Raw genomic sequence first — 22815 nt, forward strand, 5'->3', positions numbered from 1 at the left:
GTGATCCTCTGGGTTGTCTTCAGAATTCTATTAATTAGGAATCTACAAATTGTTTCCTAGCAGATACCCCAGTAGTCTCGATCCTCTTCCATTGATGTTGGAACTTCACTAGTATATGTGGTGAGCGTTGACATCACATTCTGCTATTAGCCTCATACCTTTACTTTCGGCTCGAATGAATGTTCCACTGGGAACTTCTTCTGCGTCATAGGGGAAATATGCAGAGCATCGTAGTATCTCTTTATCTCCCTGTTTCCTTTTTATGATTAGTTTAGTCGATGTGGTGTCACCATCATATAGGTTATTAATGAAATTAGTCTGGAAGTCTTTTAAGACTATCATAAAGGAGGGGGTCGATCACTTCCATTGGCATACAACAGGTCAGCATATTGGAAGTTTAGGCTCCTAACTACTTCTGCCGGGCCTAGGAACTTTGTTATTTTCTATAGGGAGAACTGTCCCTTCAAGCTCTTTCATAGTGAAAATTCGGAAGTCCCCCCGATTCCCTTTTTCCTTCTTGACTAGGGCCTTCCAGCAGTGAGCTTTGGCTTTTTTTAACACACTACGGAGTCTCCTTTTAGCTTATCTGTACCCTGCCATTGTGATACATTTCTTCTCTGACGCATTTGAAAGTTACGTCAAACGGCGAAGCTTATGACATTTCTTTCACAGATCGATAGCTTCCAAGTGGACTTCAGTTCGGCTATACCTGTTCCAAGAGTTTCAATGAATCTGTCGATCTTCATGTTCACTACTTTCCACGCGCAGGGCAAGCCTGCGAACAGAAAGCATCAATCACTTCGCCCGAAATGTATCTATGGTCAGTTTCGGAGGAGTCTTCTGTTGTTTAAAACAACGAATACGGTTCTCACCGCCACTTCCAGAATCCGTTTCCTTCTGGAGTTTGATCCAGACAAAACTATCCCCACTTTCTTGGATAAGAAACTGAATCAAGTGCCGTCTCGAACCCAGATGGGAGCGGGGCCCGATAAGTTAAGATGCCTCGAAGGTGAGCTGTTCCTTTCTCCTTTGTAAGCATTGGTTGGCAGAACTAGGTAGCAGATATTTAAGCCCACTCGTAAGTCCCTGGAAAACCGGCAAAAAAAGTGCAGTGGGATAATTTAGGAATGGGAAATGGATGCATTTAGGAGAAACTGGAAAATTAAGGGAACTTCTTGATAACGGTGTTGTCCAACAAGTGGCGAAACAAAGACGTAGAACCTAAGGGGGATTTCATCCAATAACATCCATAACTGTGTTAGTAATAGAAAGGTTCCCTCACTCTGCCACTTTAAAACGAATCACAATTCTGGGAACTGAGCATAAAGTAATAATAACATCTTTGATTTGATACCCTATAAGGCTATATCCGAGAAAAAAATTGCATCCCCTTTTTGTTTGTATGTGGGTCTCCTAGACATCACACAAAAGCATGCCCATCGCTGTATGCATGCTATTTTACAAACTGCATATATTCATCAGCTTTTATCTCAACAGACGCAGTTGTTTCTGACGAAACTGTATGCGACAAACAAACAGAATTGTAGATCTGACATTTATGAGCCTTGCATTGGCGAGTAAAATGTCCTGGCAAGTTAGTAAGGGCTTCATCTATGGCGACTTATAGACAATTGGTTTTGAATATTTACGGAGGCGTGCATTGATCTAAGCAATAATGCAAGCACCTATGTTGATAGAGCCAACGCAATGGGCTGCGGAAGCACTGGACGTATTCATACCAAGAAGACCTGCTTCGATTAACTTGTCAGTGCGCACTGAAACCTTAGGCTGGTTACCTCACGAAAGAAGAAAGTTTGCTTAAAGACGAACGTAAACCTGCGGGAAGGGACCTATAGAATTGCTATAGGAGACTAAGGGGTCACTCATCTTTGCAGATCACGCGCACTACTTACTTGTTTAAAATTGTCCGAAGGTTAATCCATCTGGAAGCGGAGGATACTGACGACTTGCGGAAATTTCTGCATGCAACAGCAATTCTCACAGTTGCCAGAGACGAACTGCAGTAAAATGAGCGGCAATAAGGACGGACGAGGCGCGTATTACTTAATCTTCAGAGACTTTTGCTACTACCAAAGATTCGTAAACCTTCCGGCCAGCCATTCGTCTGCGGGTCCATACGTCTCTTAGACAACATGGGAAAAACGTTGGAGAAAGTAATATTAGATTGCATCTAGCTATTGAGCAGCAAAAAGGCCGACAGTATTTATTGCGTGAAGCCAGGCATGACTGAAATTTCAAACTCCATCGGGTCATTACCAAGCAGATTTGATGAAATGAATGAATGAAGTACTCTTTCCTAAGATCACATTCAAAACAAACTTTGTCGGCACTGGACTTGTACTTTCAAGCATATCTTCTTGGGAAGGCATCATGCAAGCAGAGTATCCTTCCGTACTCAGAAATATCTCATAGACGTTCCGCAGATGTATTGCGTCAGCCTTCAAATTTTACCGACTTTTCAAGGTCATACAATTTTCCGGAAGATATATCTGACACCAACCAGATCTTGAAGCGGTAATGCAATTACATGGGATATAAAACAAAAATGTAACAAATATATGTATAATATCTTGGACACCAGTCTGAAAGAGCCTTCAGCAGTTACAAAAGCACCATTTTGCAAGTAATTGTGTTGAACTTTCTTTCTTAGTTGCAAAACTAGCTCGCATGGCAAACACAGCAGACTTACATGTTATCGTACCAGTAGGGGTTATCTCTAGAATCGTATAAGACAGGAGAACATGATCCAATATGTGTACATCTGTAAAGAATTGCCAGGTCATTGAAATTCCCAATTCCAGATCTCATGACTCATAACTATTCCAACGACGTCCAGAGTCACTACTGTTGCTTTGTAACAGGGATTCCAGCAAAGGCAGTCGCAACTGGACTATTTGAGGGTTTGATCAATAGGTTTGGTATTTCTATGACAATCGGAAGTGATCAGCGAGTACAATTCAGAGAGAGAGAAAGGGGTTCAGGGCCCTCCTACAATTTTGCCGGAGCCAATTGAGTGAATTGTAAAGGAAACCCCCCTCAAGCAGCATGAATGGACGATGGCGCTCGTCTCCGAAAGCGACACTTTTTCGGAACCCCGATACGCAGCAGGTTACCCTTCTCTAGACAGTACTCTTATATCATAATTCATTCAGCGATATTCACATAGACTCGAGAAACTTTGTGGCACACTACAGAAAAAGGATGACGCAAATTCCATCAGTTCCGGTTAAGCACCACTTCAAACCAGGCATAACATGAGTTAAAGAAATGGAGACCGTGTATTCACGGAACCAACAAAATCATAAAAGGAGGGGGAGTCAACTTGTTTATACTGCAAATGAAAGGGGCTGACAAAAGTTTCTACGTCAAATGACTTATTTCAAAGTGAAAAAGAATGCAGAACAATAAGTGCCTCTGGGGTGCCTGGATATGTCCGCAGCGTATTAACGGAATGGCATCTGAAATTTATGGTAGATGGAGATGTTGATTCTGAAGCATTAAAATCGTTTATGGTCGGTCAATAAGTGGAAATTTGATTCTTGAAGTACGCACCTGATTAATTTTAGCTGCTAGTGGACATTTTTGCATTTTTGCTTTTTGTTGAACCTTTGACTAAGAAATACTATACTTTCAACTATGATACATCTGTGAATTTGCTGAGAAAGTAGTAGAAAGGACTTTTTCAGAACTGATCCACGGTTTCTTGCTTGGTCAACCGTTGTGGTTTTGCACTTGTTTCGTCCTTTTGATGAGGTGATAGAAGAAAGGCTTTAGTTTCGGTGTATCCTATGGAATTCGGTGAGCGACGCTCCAATATCCTCTTCAGGGTCTCCGTCAGCGCCGCCAAATAATCTGGATGATTTTTTTTCAGTTATGAGTTCCATGAATTCTGATGATGACTTTCTGAGTTCGGTGCCAGCGTGTCACCAGTTGGTTTTCCGAATAATATGCGGCCGTCTCAGTTATCCTAGCGTGATGATGTCTTACTAAGCCACTGGAAGGCGAGATAATCTACATCAGGAATTCGTATCGCACTACCTAAATATCCAAAAATATAATGTCTCTAATCAATACCGTCTCTGACCAGGTAGTGAATCAGTCAACTTCGAAGATTCGGACGTGTAGGTATACAGCTTTTTTGCACCGTTTGGTCCTAGTCGCTTTAGATTCAGAAAACCTGACTTTTCTAGTAGGAATTGTGTTGCTGTTCATTGCCGATATATTTTGGTTATTGTCCTTAAGAAGTCGTCAATGAGACTTTTGGCCACATCGGAGAGATTGATGGTTGATGGTACACAACTCAATGAGGTACAGGCGGAGCTTTGGATGATTGCTGATCAAAGGATCGTCCCGCCAAAATCATTAAGCCAATTTATCTTGTTTGTGAAAAAACTGAAAGGTTGTTTTCTGCTATTGAAGGCCTATTTTATCGCGCTGTGCTGTGTCAGAGACGTGTGTAAATAAAGCGAGTTTAACATGTCACACTGTTTAGACGGGTGAACTTGCCTACGCCAATCGGTGTTCCCACTTTACGAAACTTCCATTGATTTTACACCCCCAGTGTCATTGATCGCCTATATTTCTTCATTCCAGCAATGAGTTACTTCAGTGCATCTTGTGGTACTACCGTAGATTTGATAAACGTCTTGTCAAAATTTATCATGCATGGGGCATAATGATATGATTTGGTGCTCGGTTCTCGGAGGTTAGAGAATCGAATGAAGAATTTTCCGAAGATTTTTTGAGCCCTTAGAGGAGGATGGACGAATCCACACCTTATATAACAATCAAAATTACGAGCGATATGACGAGCGTCTGGTCGTAGATAAAATCAGGCTCAATAGGATGCGGTGATAGGATGTCCGTATGGATGAGAATTATTCATCTCACAAAGTCTATAAGGCCAATATTTATGGAAGAAAAGGCAGGCGTGGCACACCCTGCCTCATTTGAAGCGGCGACATACACTAGGAGCCAGATAGCTAGATGGAATTTCTGTCAGGAGGTAAAAAGCTATCTTCACGAGGTCTAATATAACAGCTCTAGCATTGAATTGTGAGGCTTTCTACAGTTCCCCACGTTCGGTATTCGCTGCATGTTGTTTCGATAATGAGTTGGAAAACTGACGTCGCGGAAATGAAGTCACCCTAGACCACCACGCTTTCAGGTAATCCTGGGCCCTCATCGTAGCTATCGGCAAAAGGTGCAAATCAAGAGAGTCAGAAGAAAATATAAGGCTGGAATATCGTCTGTTGTGATTTTTCCTTCCCTTGATTTTATCGTTCGGTTGTGTTATGTTCGGGTCGATGAACTTGGTTGAATCGTTAAATTATTCTTCCAGTCGGAGCATATCTCTATCTTTAAATTTGTTCATTGCCACGATACGAGAACAATCAAGATAGAAGACTACAACTTCGAGACCGTTGATAGTTGTTGTTGACTGAAAACAGAGCCTTTTTCAGCTTACAAAAACTATTTCTAGCAAGGAAAATTGCGAACCCTTGGCCGCATTCGAACAATTTTTGGCCCCCACCAGGAGGATGGACGATCTGGTAGTCTATATAACGACGAAATCTATGAGCGATATCATGACTATCTGGTTGTGGATAAAATCCCGCTCAATACGATACGGTGGACAAGTTACCTAATCCGTATCATCATCATCAACGGCGCAACAACCGGTATCCGGTCTAGGCCGCCTTAATAAGGAACTCCAGACATTTCGGTTTTGCGCCGAGGTCCACCAATTCGATATCCCTAAAAGCTGCCTGGCGTCCTGACCTACGCCATCGCTCCATCTTAGGCAGGGTCTGCTTCATCTTCTTTTTCTACCACAGATATTGCCCTTATAGACTTTCCGGGTGGGATCATCCTCATCCATACGGATTAAATGACCCGCCCACCGTAAACTATTGAGCCTATTGAGCTCATAGATGTTGTCATTGTGTAGGCTACGGAATCGTCCATCCTCATGTAGGGGGCCAAAAATTCTTCGGAGGATTCTTCTCTCGAACGCGGCCAAGAGTTCGCAATTTTTCTTGCTAAGAGCCCAAGTTTCCGAGGAATACATGAGGACTGGCAAGATCACAGTCTTGTACAGTAAGAGCTTTAACCCTATGGTGAGACGTTTCGACCGGAACAGTCTTTGTAAGCTGAAATAGGCTCTGTTGGCTGACAACAACCGTGCGCGGATTTCTTCATCGTAGCTGTTATCGATTGTGATTTTCGACCCTAGATAGGAGAAATTTTCAACGGTCTGAAAGTTGTAGTCTCCTATCCTTATTCTTCTTCGTGTTTGACCAGTGCGGTTTGATGTTGTTGGTTGATTCGTCTTCAGTGCTGACGTTGTCACCATATATTTTGTGTTGCCTTCATTGATGTGCAGCCCAAGATCTCGCGCCGCCTGCTCGATCTGGATGAAGGCAGTTTGTATGTGTCGGGTGGTTTTTCCAATGACGTCGATATCGTCAGCATAGGCCAGTAGTTGGGTGGACTTAAAGAGGATCGTACCTCTTGTATTTACGTTAACTTCACGGATCCCTTTTCGAGGGCCATGTTAAAGAGGACGCATGATAGGGCATCCCCTTGTCGTAGACCGTTGTTGATGTCGAATGGTCTTGAGAGTGATCCTGCTGCTTTTATGTGGCGTCGCACATTGGTCACGGTCAGCCTAGTCAGTCTTATTAATTTCGTCGTATGGGCGTATGGGGCTATCCGGCCTAGCAAGATAGCGGATAATATCTTAAAGATGGTACTCAGCAACGTGATACATATATAATTGCTGCACTGTGTGATATCTCCCTTAATGCCTCGTTGCCAATCGTCAGGCATTGATTTGCTGTCGCATACCTTGAGCACAAGTTGATGAACCACTTGGTGTAACTGGTCGCCTCCATATTTATCCAATTCGGCTGTAATTCCATCGGCTCCTGGCGACTTATGATTTTTTAGCCGATATATATACAGTATTTGTCCGTCGTCTTCAGTCTCTTTGTCTCGGCAGGATGAGCATCGAGGTGTATAAGGCTTCATCCTGATGACTTGTTGGTAAAACTTCCGCGCCTGGTGCGGTTGCTCCCTGTACTTTTCTAGTTCACAGACTTGTTGGTTCTCCCAGGCTTCCTTTTTCTGTCTGTGAAGTCGCTTCTCCGCTCGACGGAGTTAGTGATAAGTTTCTGCGCGTGCCCACATTCTTTGAGAATGCAACATTACTCGATATGCGCCATTCTTCCGTTCCGTTGCAAGCTTACATTCATGGTCAAACCAGCCGTTTCGACTCCTTTTGCGGCTGGGGCCAAGTATGTTTGTAGCCGTATCCATGATAACGTTCTTCAGGTGATTGTGAAGATCATTTGTTGATGCTTGACCTAATCCGTATTGTAGGGGATTATCATCATCAACGCTGACTAAACAACCGGTATCTGGTCTAGACCTGCCTTAGTAAGAGGCTCCAGATACCTCGGTTTTGCGCCGAGGTCCACCAATTCGATATCCCTAAAAATTGTCTGGCATCCTGACCTACGCTGTCGCTACATCTCAAGTAGGGTCAGCCTCTTTTCTTCCATAGATATTGCCCTTATAGACTTTCCTCGCTGTTGAACATTGAGTGTTTAAAAAAAGGTGCGACAAAAGATATTGGAAAATCCCCAACGCTCAGGATTTTATACTCCGAAGAACTAGTGAAAATGCAAATTGGATCCTAGATATAAAAGAGTGGTAAGACCTTCTCTCACATGGGATACGATGAGTGCTTCTATATGGAAAACAATTGTATCCTTATAAATCAGAATCGAACACATGTCCTCCGAGATTCATCCAGTGTATATTTCTCTGAAGCTTTAGCGCATTGTCGTGATTTAGTTCCCGGAATGTTCATCGTGGGAAATCGAAAACAGAAGGCGAAAATTCAAAACAAAGGACACTGAAACGGTTACTCACCCATTGGTCCGCTGACTGGTGGCGGTGGGCCCATATATGTGGAAACTGGGCCACCGCCGGGAATCATGTTGGGTGGTGGCGTCGCTTGCCGGCTCCCACCGCTAACGATTAGACTGCTTGTGGGCACAAGCATTGTTGTTGATGTGTGCGAAACGTTTGATGGAGCCAGGCTGCCTCCGTAAGGACTCGGCGATGGCGTGTACGTCATGTAGTTCTGCAACGAAACCCATAAAAGGATTAATTGTATTAGCCACTATTGACTGCATGCGTTAGATTCAATTTGTGAGCGATATGTGGATATGGAAGTACGATCTGCAATATTGGTACGGATACGAATCCTGTATGAATTCGAATAATTTTCATTTTGAATTGACGTTTGTGTTCAAATAGAGAGATTTAAGGAGAAACTATGGAACTTGAATGTTTGAGATGTGGAAAATGTTGGAAAATAGAGGTGGCGCTACCATTTCATTTGCGGCCAATGATTATATACTGCTAACGCACCAATAATTAGAAATATTTCACTTAACGCACCAAAGGTCGACCTGAAAGAAGAATGGTTTTAGTTGCTCCTGGCGTACAATCTGGAATCAACGCTACTCTTTGTATCACAGATAAAAATTGGAAGATAACCGAGCTTTTAAAAGGTGCGAGAGGAAAACTCAACCATTTCTAAAATTGCTCAAGCAATTGTCTGAAGACTCAACCAATTCCATCCCTAATCAATGGCGAAAGCTTTTTTGCAGGTGCTCCATTCAATTAACAAGAAAATCACTTACCTCGTTGCGAGTGACACTGGGTACCGGCAGTGGTGTAGTTAAATCGATGTCAGCATCAATTTCGGAGATATCATCGCTGAAACCGTTGGGAAGCTGTGTTTCTCCGGTCGAACTTTGCTGGAATTTACTGTCGGACTTGGCTCGTCGTCGCTTGTGAATTACTAAACGACCAACAACTAAAATCAGGCACAGAAGTACACCTGCCGCCACCGAGACAATTAAGTACAAATAGAAACGTTCTTGGTTCTCTGCAAATAAAAGAAGTGGTAAATTGATTAGAAAATGTCACTCACAGCTTGGGTTAGTTTAGTGGTGAAGTTTTCTGGGAAATTGTTTAGATTTTTGTAGGAATGAAAAGCTGTTGGTGACGCATATTGCAACAACCTTTGTTTAGTAAATTTGCGGGACTCATATATTCCGGGCAAGTCTCAAATTAGTTTCCAGGACTCTTGAGAAAATGGATAGGGTTAGAAGAAAAACTATATGTGCGCCAAGTTGAACTGATAAATTGCGTAATGAAAGTGGACCTGATATGTTCACTAAGCAGAGGGCAACCAATTTAAAATTTCTGTGTTCAAATTTATGTCGCTCTCCAAATTAGTGGATTACCGTAACCTGTTTATACATTGGTATCAATTAATGTTATCCACTTTAGTGCTCCTAAGTTTGGAACCAAAATGAACAGCTGTCGCCAGACCCAGACCATTCAATAACATCATTATTAACTATATAACATCATCATCATCAACGGCGCAACAACCGGTATCCGGTCCTGGCCTGCCTTAATAAGAAACTCCAGACATCCCGGTGTTTCGCCGAGGTCTACCAATTCGATATCCCTAAAAGCTGTCTGGCGTCCTGACCAACGCCATCGCTCCATTTTAGGCAGGGTCTGCCTCGTCTTCTTTTTCTACCATAGATATTGCCCTCATAGACTTTCCGGGTGGGATCATCCTCATCCATACGGAATAACTGACCCACTTACTGTAACCTATTGAGCCGGATTTTATCCACAACCGGACGGTCATGGTATCGCTCATAGATTTTGTCATTATGTAGGCTACAGAATTGTCCATCCTCCTCACGAGTTCGCAATTTTTCTTGCTAAGAACCCAAGTTTCCGAGGAATACATGAGGACTGGCAAGATCATAGTCTTGTACAGTAAGAGCTTTGACCCTTCGATGAAACGTTTCGAGCGGAACAGTTTTTGTAAGCTGAAATAGGGTCTGTTGGCTGCCAACAACCGTGCGCCGATTTCATCATCGTAGCTGTTATCGGTTGTGATTTTCGACCCTAGATAGGAGAAATTATCAACGGTCTCAAGGCAGTTTGTACGTGTCGGGTGGTTCTTCCCGTGATGTCGATTTCGACAGCATAGGCCAGTAGTTCGGTGGACTTAAAGAGGATCGTACCTTTTACATTTACCTCAGCATCACGGATCACTTTCTCGACGGCCAGGTTAAAGACGACACATGATAGGGCATCCCCTTGTCGTAGACCGTTGTTGATGTCGAATGGTCTTGAGAGTGATCCTCCTTCCCATCTCAACTCTCTATTTCTCGTCCTAAATGGATGACAAAAAAGGAAGAGGTATCTGTATTTCTTGTTCATATAGGGCGCTTTTTCTTCGTTGTCGTTGCCCCTAATGGGGCCTAGCGCGTCAATCACGCGCACTTGCCACCGCTAGCGGTTCTTTGAAATACGCTTCAATTTCGTCCAGGACTTCTCGAGATGGCTACGCTCATCCTCTACTGTGCTGTGCCATGCACCCCTAGGGCGAGTTTGGAGTAGTGAATTCCATTGCATGGCGTAGTCAGTGATAAGGTGTTAGTTCTTCTTTAATGTGTCACCTATCCACTATAACTTCCGTCTTCTCATCAACACGACTACGGGTAACTGCATTGTGCACCGATGAAGTGGGAGTCACTCTCCACGTGCTACTCACATATAACAACAATCATGCAGCAAACACAGAAAGAACATTAACAAAGAAAACTCTCAACTTGAACTTTCCTTGGTAACTGCACTTCTTGATTATACGCGAAGGTAGTAAAGGCGAGTAGCGCTGTTAATGTGGAGAGCCATATCATATTTGGTATCACTGGTGGCAGATAGGAAGTGTGCAATGAATCTGAAAACCTTCGTTTTATTGGTATATATCTTCAGACTTCTTTACCTGCCTCCTTTTTCAAATCCAGTGTTATTTGGCCAAGCTCCGGGATTCGGTTTCAGACCAACTAGTTCATTATTTCTTTTAATCAGGCAATACTCAGAACCATAGAAGAAGACAGGACAGACGGTATTTTGGTAAATTCTGGATTGGAGACATTGGTTAAAAAGTCGATATCAAAGGACACCAGTTGTAAAACGCCTGCACTGATCATCATCATCAACGGCGCAACAACCAATATCCGCTCTAGGCCTGCCTTAACGCGAAACTCCAAGAATTGCCAATTTTTTTGCTAAGAATCCAGGTCTCTGAGAAATACATGAGGACTGGCAAGATCATTGTCTCGTATAGTAAGAGTTTTGCCGCCATCGTCAGACGTTTTGAGTGGAATAGTTTTTGTAAGCTGAAATAGGCTCTGTTGACAGCCAATCAGGCTACGGAATCGTCCATCCTCATGTAGGGGACCAAAAATTCTTCGGAGGATTCTTCTCTCGAACGCGGCCAAGAGTTCGCAATTCTTTTTGCTAAGAAGCCAAACCTCCGAGGAATATATGAGAACTGGCAAGATCATTGTCTTGTATAGTAAGAGCTTTGACCCTATGGTGAGACGCTTCGAGTGGAACAGTTTTTGTAAGCTGAAATAGGCTCTGTTGGCTGACAAAAATCGTCCGCGGATTTCATCGTCGTAGCTATTATCGGTTGTGATGTTCGACCCTAGATAGGTGAAGTTATCAACCGTCTGAAAGATGTAGTCTCCTATTTTTATTTTTCTTATGTCATCAGTGCGATTTGGTGTTGTTGATCGGCTGGTTTTTGGTGCTGACGTTGCTGCCATTCACTTCGTCTTGCCTTCATTGAAGTGCAGCCCAAGATCTCGCGCAGTCTGCTTGACTGGATGAAGAGAGTTTGTATATCTCGGGTCGTTCTTCCCATGATGGCGATATCGTCAGAATAGGCGAATATTAAAGAGAATCGCGTATCTCGCATTTACCTCAGTATTACGGATCACTTTTTGCGGGGCCAGGTTAAAGAGGACGCATAATATGGCATTCCTTTGCCATAGGCCGTTGTTGCTGTCGAATGCTCTCGAGAGGGATCCTTCTACTTTTATCTGGCCTCGCACATTGGTCAGGGTCAGCTTAGTCAGTCTTATTAATTTCGTCGGGATACCGAATTCTCTCATGGCCGTGTACAGTTTTACCCTGGCTATGCTATCATAGGCAGCTTTAAAGTCGATGAATAGATTTTGCAACTGTTGTCCATATTCCAACAGTTTTTCCATCGCTTGCCGCAGAGAGAAAAACTATATAACAACCGGTGTTTAGTTTAGACGAACGAGGCATTGTCTGTTCCAAATATAAAAAGGGAGATTTCACGCAGTGCAGTAATTATGGAGGTGTCAAGTTGCTGAGTATCATCTATAAGACATTTTTCGCTATCTTGCTAGGTTGGATGTCCCTATACGCGCAGAATATCATTGGCTCATACCAAAGATACTTCATTCCAGGCAAATCAGCAACAGATTACATTTTCTCTCTGCGGCAAGCGATGGAAAAATGGTTGGAAAATGGACATCAGTTGCACCATCCTTTTATCCAGTTCAATGCTGCCTGTGGTAGCATAGCGAAGCCAAAACTGTAAAGGGGCCTAAGTGAATTCGGTATCCCGACGGAATTGATAAGGCTGACTAGGCTGAACCTGACCAATGTACGAGGCTAGATAAAATCAGTAAAATCACCCTGGAGAACATTCGGCATCAACAACGGTCTAAGACAAGGAGATGCCCTATAATACGTCTTCTTTAACCTGGCCCTGGAAAAAGTGATCCGTGATGCTGAGGTCAATGCAAGAGGCACCATCCTTTTCATTTCCCAACTATTGGCCCTTGATGACGAAATCGACATCATAGGAAGAACGTTGCGAGAAGTATAAACTGCCTTCATCCAGATCGAGCAGGCGGCGTGAGATCTCGGGCTGCACATTAATGAAGGCAAGGCGAAGTAGACAGTGGCAACGTCAGCACCAAAAACGAAAGAACCAGCAACATCAAATCGTACTGGTCAAGCGAGAACAATGAAGATAGGAAACTACAATTTTGAGACTGTTGACAATTTCTGCTAACTAAGGTCCAAAATCATAACCGATAATAGCTATGACGATTAAATCCACGCACGGTTGAGAGCCTCTCTTGTAACGCACATCCAGAAGACGACTCCTAAGTCTACTGCTAATCGCGAAGCGGTCATTTTGGTTGCCCGTATGGTGTCGGCTAGCTGAAGCCACGCGGGCTCTATGCTCGAACAATGTGTCACCAATAACGAGGTGGTGAAAACTGCAGAGATCCACGATCCGCCTCTCTATTATCGCTAAAGTCGCCAACACCGTGTGTCCCCATCACATGTCTGAGCACCCCTTGACATTCAGGTCACCTACCACGATCAAAATGTCACTTTTAGGGAGCTTCTCCTCAATTGGGTGCAATTGCTCGTAGAAAGCATCCTTCTCCACTATATCGGTCTCCGTTGTTGCATATTTGCGTACATATGTGATGCTTCTAAACCTGGACCAGAATCTTGCAGTCAGAAGCCTGTCGGAAATCGCCCCCAAACACAAGAGAGCGGGCCTTGCGGTAACCGTCAGAAACAACCCGACACCAGATTCGCGTTTGCCACTACTTGGTTTTGCAAAGTACAAAAGTAGATATCCCTTCACAGCAAGAGGGAGAGTACTCTCCAGAGTCCCACAATCTTATTATGCTTGAGGCCACAACGTGAAACTTATATTGTTGGAATTTTCGACCGAGCTGGAGTAAGCGGACATTCTGGGGGACCTTGCTACAGTTGTCGAGGAGCGCGCACATATTCCAGAAACCAGTCATAGTCCGTTTTCGATAGCTTAAGGTCGAAGCCGCGAGGTCAGTCCCCATCCGGGCCGTTGTTGACGTTTCGGTAGCAATAAGGTTTGCACGTCACTAGTCTGCAAAATTTTTCTCCCTTTTAGTCACCTCTGACGACAAGCGGGGAAGATTTTGATTATATTTTTAAGGCTCAACTCACTGAACACATTTTTGTAAGATGGTATCGAATAGCCTTGAATGTCTGCATCGAAGCAATGCATGAGACGTCAACGTAAAATCTGGGATAATTAGGCGAAGCCATGTTGATAATTTCATATCCGAAATGAGAACATTTGCGATGCGGGTTGTCCTCGCATATCGGATGGACAAAACCCAAAAACCAAGAGGAAGAACCCTGTTGAACTTCTCGAAAACGTTGGGGATTCGTCATCGAGCTCAGGCAGTGCAAGAGTTCCATCATATTATTTCGTTAATCTTCCGAATGTCGAATGCGTACCCGGACAAATGGAGCCCACATTGCAAAAGGGAGGCATTGGGTTTTCCAATCTCAATCAGATACCTATCAGGCTTCATTAATACTATTTTAATCCCCACGCAAGTCGGTAATACCTTATATTAATAGTCCTTCATTTTCAATAAACGCATTTGTTTTATGAGCAGAATGGTCAGTTTTCTGATTTGGTGAATCATTTTATTGTTAATAATGAATTGTTTACATATTCCATAATGCAATTAACTTAATTGCAAATTGAAGCTTGTCTATTGTGTAAAAGTGGATCAATTTCTATAGGTTGATTGATATACATACATATGACCGACGTTATCAATTTTGTGGGGGGTTTCCAGTTCGAAAATATGTTATGGAAGGATAATTATAAAAATCGGATTACATTGTAATCTGCAGGAATAAAATCCAGCCTGAATTTTAAATCTGCACTGACCGAGATGGATGTCCAAATCGATGTCAAAGTTGATGAAACGTTAGTAAAGCTGAAAGAACGCTCAACATATGAATTTCCATGAATTTTCTATAATATAATGACCTTCCTTCGATATGTTCAACTTTTATTTTTAAAGTGTACCAGTGCAGTGTAAGGAACGTTAATTAATATAAAATATATCATAAAATAAGGAATAATTTTATTTTCCGCTTTTGAGGAAACTGCAGAATAAAGAGTTTCAAGCTCATTGAGAAAGGTTCCTTTGACATTTTCAACTTTAGCGAGAATTTCAGCGCTGCACAGTGCACAATATCGGTTCCGGAACATAATAACATGGTGAGGAGTTACCCTCTCCCTCTTGCGGCTTTGTCTCATTGTACTCTGTTTGTCGCCGGCAAGCGTAAATCTGGGGAAAGGTTCAAGCTTACAACATTCGTAAGGCATTCTCTCAAGCACTGCGAACTGGTATCTATATATATTCTAGTAAAAAATTAGGAGCATCTCAATAGTACAGCTCCCGAAGGAAAATATCAGATCACTTCTGCTAAGAGCGTCATAAAACCTGGTTTTACCGCCGGCAGCAATGGAAACTGATTAAGGAGCCCAAGAAACTGAAGGTTGGTATTGGGGTGAACACTTGAACAGCCTTGGAAATCTGGAATCTTTCTAAACAGTGGAAGTGGTGATGATTGTTAAGATTCCGAGCGGCCCACGGTTTGAGAGCAAGAATGGGAGACGTATTTGGGTACTCCCCAAAAGTAATAGCCAACACAACTCTACAACGAATTAGGGCGACTAAAAGCTCGTTTTGCAGAAGACAGGCAAGCTTCCGTTCAAAGTACTCCTGCGTTGATTACCTCATCATCTCGGAGATGACTATGGATTACTGTACCAAATTTCAGTATCGATCTCTCGACTCTATCGGCTTTTCCTCAACTATGAAACGGTTTGCGGGGGCGCAAGAGAAGTATTCCGGAGGAAATCATAGCTTTCATTGAAGTGAAAGCGACATTTGACGACGCAAAATGGTCCACTGGGGTAAAAATTCGAAAAAAGTTTGCATAGCCCCAAAAAAGGTTCAAAAGGTTTGGATGGAGGACGTGGCGGAGTTCAATTAAGAATGCTTTTTTTCACACAAAGACATCACTGAATCTTGAACTTTGCTCAAATAGCTTGGATTGGAGAGGATTTGGAGAAGGAGCAGGCATATTTGGATTGAAAGTAAATCTAAGAATAATTATTCTAATTGGTCAATCCACTCCTTCTACTTGCAATAGTGGACAAGAAGTGGTTGGCATAGATCTATTTCTTCATCAATAGAGAAGGAGTACATAGAAAGTGGCCACCATTGTTACTTGAAAACTCCAAAACTTCATCAACACCTGCCTACGCTATATAATCGGTATCACTTAGTCCGATACAATCTCAAACGGAGAACTGCTTCGGCATACGGTCAAGATACGGGCAGACGTGTTGATTAGAAGGCGGAGATGGCAGCACATAGGTTTTACAAAGGCGACTTTACTTTATTGTTTGTATCATACAGGAAAATCCACTACCTCAGGATGACCGGTGGGTGCGTTGCCTTAAAATTATTTAACATAGAAGCGTGAACGCGGAAACAACTACGTCCCTTTTGGACAATAAAAACCATATACATGTTTCAACTGTAACTGCAATTGGTTAAAAAACACCAAATGGTAAACCTATTCAAAGCCTCTGCGGAGCTAGACTTTGTAAAAGAAACGCGCCCATTTATGGGGGAGCTTCACCTAATGCTCCTCAAGTGCCTTTTCAGTGAAGAGAATGGTCTGTATATTTTCTAAGATATGAAAAAGAAATGAGCGAAATACATTCTCACAATAAGAGAGCTGATCTGCGAATAGGACACTTTTAATAAATCACTATTTTAATGATCTTAAAATCAGATCATTATTCGAAAGGGTAATTTGGGATAGCAGTCTTAGCATTCACGCACTCTCAAGACCATAAGACATCAACAACGGTCTACGACAAGGGGATGCCCTATCATACGTCCTCTTTAACCTGGCCCTCAAGAAAGTGGTTCGTGATGCTGAGGTAAATGCAAGAGGTACGATCCTCTTTAAGTCCACCCAACTATTGGCCTATGCTGATGATATCAACATCATGGGAAGAACCACCCGAGACGTACAAACTGCTTTCATCCAGATCGAGCAGGCGGCAATTGGGTCGAGATCTTGGGCTGCACATCAATGAAGGCAAGACAATGTACTTTGTCTGTGGCAATGTCAGCTTTGAGACAATTTTGAGACCGTTGATAATTTCTCCTATGTAGGGTCGAAAATCACAACCGATAGCAGCTACGATGATGAAATCCGCGCACGGTTGTTGTCAGCCAACAGAGGCTATTTCAGCTTACAAAAACTGTTCCGCTCGAAGCGTCTCACCATAGGGTTAAAGCTCTTACTATACAAGACAATTATCTTGCCAGTCCTCATGTATTCCTCGGAGGCTTGGTTTCTTAGCAAAAAAAATGCGAACTCTCGAATCCTCCGAAGAATTTTTGGCCTCCTACATGAGGATGGACGATTCCGTAGCCTACATAACGACGAAATCTATGAGCGATACCATGACCGTCATGGTTGTGGATAAAATCCGGCTCAATAGGTTACGGTGGGCAGGTCACTTAATCCGTATGGATGAGGATGATCCAACCCGGAAAGTCTATAAGGGCAATATCTATGGTAGAAAAAGAAGACGAAGCAGACCCTGTCTAAGATGGAGCGATGGCGTAGGTCGGGACACCAGACAGCTTTTAGGGATATCGAATTTGTGCAACTCGGCGCAAAATTGGGATGTCTGGAGTTCCTTATTTAAGCAGCCCTAGACCGGATACCAGTTGTTGCGCCATTGATGATGATGATGAGTCTTAGCATTCAATCGAGACTTACTACCCGTCTTTACCCAGATGGCATTTTCTCCAAAGCAGGGAAGCAAATTGTTGATGAACTGGAGCAGAGATATTTTTAAAAATCAGAAGCTAGAGGAATAATGCTCAATTTTTTGAAGTGGATTATATGAATTAGGAATTCGACAGGAAAAATTGCATGAAAAAGATAGCTGGAAAATGATCCCTTAAAATGGCATAGGTTTCGATTACTAGGGCAACAGAACCCTTTGTCAGTGCCTGCAGTAGTCGAGGAGAAAATTGTTCGTTAGAATTCCGGATTCCCTTTTTGGAGCAAATTTCATGATCAAATACTCGACCTTTCCGGGCCGCAAATTTATCTGGTCGCAAGCGCGGCGAATACGTAAAGTATCTTGAAAATACCAGTATGCATTCCAACACATCATACTTTCGACTTAATGAATGCGCTGAAGGTGAGCCGTTAGGGTCGCTCCCAACAAGTCGACTTGTCTTAAAATGAAAATGGGGGAAAATGACGACGATTCTTTCGTGAAACCACAGTGGCCAAAAGGTAAGCAGCGCATACTGGCTATTCCGAAAAGAAGGAAATAAGGCCTTCGAAGTTACGAAGCAAGTACTTCAAGTGAGAAAGTTTGCAAGCGTAGTGAAGTGAATAAGGACGACAACGGAGGATGGACCAAAGTCTTGAACAAATAGACGAAGAAAGCAAAAATGCGAGTTCATTCAAAGGCCATTGTTATCTCCAGCAAGAGAAATTCATCAAGTGAGGAGTATGTCCGACGAATTTGATCCTAATCTAGAAAACCTGGCCCGAAATATCAACAGGATCGGAAGATCACAGGAAGAGTACTTTAGGTTTGAGTTGACAACATTCAGCGTGAGCCACGGTGATGGTTCTTGCAATCAAAACTCACTTGAAGAGAATGCCACAGAACACACTATATACAGCAAAAGCATCTCAAAGAAAACTAAACCATTTTCGATTTATCCCGTTCACACGCGGAGTCGGTTCGTGGTGATGGGTTTCGCCATTTTGCTTCATCAAAACCCTGATCTGGATGCAATCGCAAAGCCTTCAAATCCTCATCTAGCGTATCGAGCCACTGTAGTTTCGGCCGGCCTTTTGGCGGCTTACCATCGATTTGTCTGAACACCTTAAAGGGTGTTAGTTGGAAAAAAGCGTCTGACGCACTGAAACAATCATGATACGGGTAACCATGGCTGCCAGGGAAGTTAGATAGGTTCCCCGAAATGTAGGGAAAAAAATTCATTCAAGAGCTGTTTCAAATGCTTCGAAATGTTTAGACATTTCGCACAGGCCTAATCTAGCCGGATTAATCAGGAACATTGATGCGGAAGGTATGAAGAAAAGAAACAATCCCTACATGGTCGCTTGAGATTTCCTCGCACAGATCATATGATAAAAATTGACAGTATAGGCGATACTGAAGAAACAAACGTTGTATTTTTTTCGCAGTTAAAAAGAATAGTGCTCATCATAGATAATGTCGCTACTTATCGGGAAAAGAGTCAGACTTAATTGTAAATTCAATCCTTTGTTAGCACGGTACGGGAGCTTAAAAAAGAGCTGCTCCTTCAGCAATCAATAATTATCAACTTTTTCTAATTATTCGGGGAGAGTCTGGATGCCACGTGACTCGCATGTAAAAAGTTAAAGCCGAGAACCACTTTTGATTGGTTGCGGCTGGACCAGCGTACTAAGGCAAGCACTTCGAGCGGCAGATATATGGTTGTCATTCGTCGCTTTGTATAGCATACTGCGACAACCACACTTACGATGCGTCGTTCATAGCTCACTGCGATCCCCTTCAACTCCCTTTCGGAGACGCAGTATTCCTCCTCTATTGGTCTCCATCAAGTATTCTTTGGGCGACTCGCCCACCATATTGGGAGGGTAATAGTTATCGTTGTCATATGCTTCTCCCATATAGTAACACAGCGAACATTCGCAGAGAAGAGTGCCAACATTGCTAGAGAAGACGGCCATGGCGGAGCTAACGCTGTTAATGCGTCGGAACACATCCAGTTCGGTGTCAAATGTCGGCAGAAGCCACGGTTCCTAGATATGTAAACTGGTCAACGCCTTCTATGTTCTGCCCATAATGTAGAAAGGGGGTGTTGGTGTTCATCTTCAGTTAGATTTTTCTTGGAAGGAGGAATACTCCTTCCAAACCCGTAGCCAATTGACTAAGGTCCATGACCTGATCCAAGGACACACAGCGTAATCGAGGTGTTTGAGAAAAAATGTAATGCTCCATTGATATCCTCAACGTTCTCCGGACAAGGAGGCATGAAGAGCATCATTGATAACAAGAAAAATTAATATTCGTGACAAGATTTACCCCTCGCGAACACCGCTTTGGAACTCAACATGCCCTTTAGATTTTACCTCAATGCAGCACACGGAATTTTGCGCCATCATATCTCGCTCTGTAATATAGTTCCTGCGTATAGTATATCAGTATCCTGTTCAAAATCTCAAAATCGATTAAGACAAGGTGAAGCAAAGATCTAAACTCCGCGCAATATTCCAAACTGATCAATAGAGTGTTGATGTGGTCAATACGGGAGGATTCAGAGCTGAAACTAGCCTCTCCCCGTCGACTCAACTTTCGAGAGTTCATTAGTGCGTTCGAGAACTACTTTTTCTACTATTATTTCTGCGACGGCAGGGAACACGGAAATACGCTTGCAATTGTCACACTCAACACATCATCGGAATCTTAACGATCATCCCCTTCTTCCACTCTCTGGGAAACGTCTCTGATTTCCAGGATTTCAGTTCCGTAAGCAGAAGTGCAAATCTCCAGAAACTGCAGGTGCAGTGATGAATAACTCTGCTGGTAGATCGTCAAGTGAAGTGGCTTCAGAGATAATTTCCCTTCTGTTTTCAGGCACAGTCCGTATCCGCACGTTACAGCGACGTACCATTTCATCTACCATAGGCGAAACTTCACCGGGTATGATGCGATCAAAGAACCGCTGTAAAATAATGGTTCCACCTTTCCCATTGCTCATCGTCGCGGAATCGATCGTTGACGTCACTAACAACCCTATCGAAAGATTTACGACCAGACGGAACTTCTTTCGTATACAATTCTGAAATCATTGCTTTTGGTGGCAGTTCTGCTTCCCTGACTAGGACAATAAAAAATTTCCTTTTATCGCTGGTAACACCAAGTTGAATTTCCCGTGATTCCGTTCGGTATTGGAGTTCGAACGTGTCATAATCGCCGTTGTTCCAACCTGGAGTCCCAAGCCTGGTTGTGAAAAGAGGAGGGATGGATAGCTTCAGTCTGAATGGCTGTACGCCACTACACAGTCTTAGAGGGTATATGAGGGAAATGCAGGAACTTTGGAATCTCGCGGATTACCTACTGAGGAAGTTATCACCACACCCGACATCTTACCGTCCCTTGTTTCACTAGAGATTCGTCGAGCGTTTCCCGCATTTCGCGCACGTAACTGTGCAGCGGGTCGCAGACCAGTACCGTTTTATAACTCGCAGCGACACAATCCCGGCCATCATCAGGGAGCGAGTTCGGCTTGAGGTCATCGTCGAGACTGGTAACCATGAGTTTATCGGAGCAGAAGCGGCGGCATAAACAACACCACTTCGCACTGCAGGCAACAGTTTCAGTACTTACTGAAGCACTCTTTTCCACCATCCAGCTCAGGTTTCCACTGACGTTCGGGAAGAATTCCAAAGACCGTGTAGAATCCTTGGATATGGACCAGGTATTCCCAGGCTCTATGCATCTCCAGCAATTCCGAGAATTATATCTCAAATCAATCATGAGATTGCATCTTGACTGTGTGCTGATATGTAGCTGCTGCAACTGCAACCACTGTTGTGTATTGCGGTGCAGTTACGGCTATCAGATTATAAGGTCAGAAGATTCGCTTGTGTGTTGTTGGTATGAGTGACCGAAGAGATCCATCATGGAAGATTCGTCCGGAACGTCGGCGGGACTCATTAAGGCAGGACATTACTACGCTGACTGAACTCAGCTCTGGCAATGCCAGTAGACGGGTGAAGAATAAACTGCAGAGAATTTACCGGAACTATGCCATCCTCAGCAAAACAATTACGACGGTATGGCGAAAGTCATTCCAGACGTGTCCAGAATGCAATATATGCGAAGAACCCGTGGAGATTTTTCAGATATCTCAATGATTCCCAACAGAGCGTCCAGACAATACAGTTTTCGGTGATAGAAGCGAAAGAGTATTGGGTTTAAATTTGGGAGTTAGCCGGCCAGCAGGTTGAGCATGATGAGGCACCCTCCATGCCAATATGCCTAGCATGAATTTTGCGGATGTTACCGAAGAGGAAGTTCGATGAGCCATAAACAGCTCGAAGAATTGGAGGGGCTCAGGTTTCGATCGGGTGCAGAACTTCTGGTATAAGAAATTTACCAGTATATACAGTCGGTTGGCACACAGCATAAATCAGGTCATAAGTCGACCGGAGGAATTTCCACCCTTCCTACCTTATCCCTAAGAAGGACACGGTGCAAGACCCCGCAGACACAAAGCCGATTACTTGCTTACCAGCCCTCTACAAATTTATAACGTCTAGCATTAATGGAAGAGTCATAGCGTACCTCGAGATCAACAACATTCTGTCCTAGGAACAGAAGGGCTGCCGAGTTGGGTCAAGAGCTTGCAAAGAGCAACTCATTATGGACTGGGTGTTTGTAGGACAAGCAACTAGACGCCGAAGAAACCTCTTTAGATGCTATATACGCTCAGAGAATATCTATATACGGAGGGTCATCTTCCAAGGGGACTGTTTGAGTCCCCTTTGGTTTTGCATGGCATTGAACCCTCTTTCATGGATACTAAATGATGCTAGCATGATTTTGCAATAAATGCGAACATCAAGTTGTATGCTGGTAGTGACGATATCTTAGAAGTCTGTTGCGAATACTAGATAGTATAGCGATGATATTCAGATGGAGTTTGGATTACACAAGTGTCGAATCCAAGCTGTTCGCAAAAATCATCACGAGCCGCATGCCGGACATAGCATTGGTGTCCTCCAGATCAAAGCTATGACCGAGACAGACTTCTACAAATAAATAGGAATTCTGCAAGCAACCTGAATCCATTATCCAAACTCTGCCGTGGAGCGGGTGAACCTGCCTCGTACATCGGAGGTAGGGGTGTGGTT

The 22815-nt window shown here is 43.3% G+C and overlaps 1 protein-coding gene across 3 annotated transcripts in view; it reads right to left on the minus strand.

The window, feature by feature from the left end:
- LOC119660163 overlaps nt 1-22815 on the minus strand; it is a 440101-nt gene that overhangs the window by 16880 nt on the left and 400406 nt on the right. For all 3 annotated transcript variants that reach the window (XM_038068569.1, XM_038068568.1, XM_038068567.1), the window contains exons 10-11: nt 8739-8986; nt 7960-8173 (exon numbers count right to left, since the gene is read on the minus strand). In XM_038068569.1, the coding sequence (XP_037924497.1) occupies nt 7960-8173; nt 8739-8986 (462 nt within the window). The remainder of the gene's footprint in view (nt 1-7959; nt 8174-8738; nt 8987-22815) is intronic.

This window comes from Hermetia illucens, chromosome 6 (assembly GCF_905115235.1).
Source record: "Hermetia illucens chromosome 6, iHerIll2.2.curated.20191125, whole genome shotgun sequence".
Taxonomy (NCBI): Eukaryota; Metazoa; Arthropoda; class Insecta; order Diptera; family Stratiomyidae; genus Hermetia; species Hermetia illucens.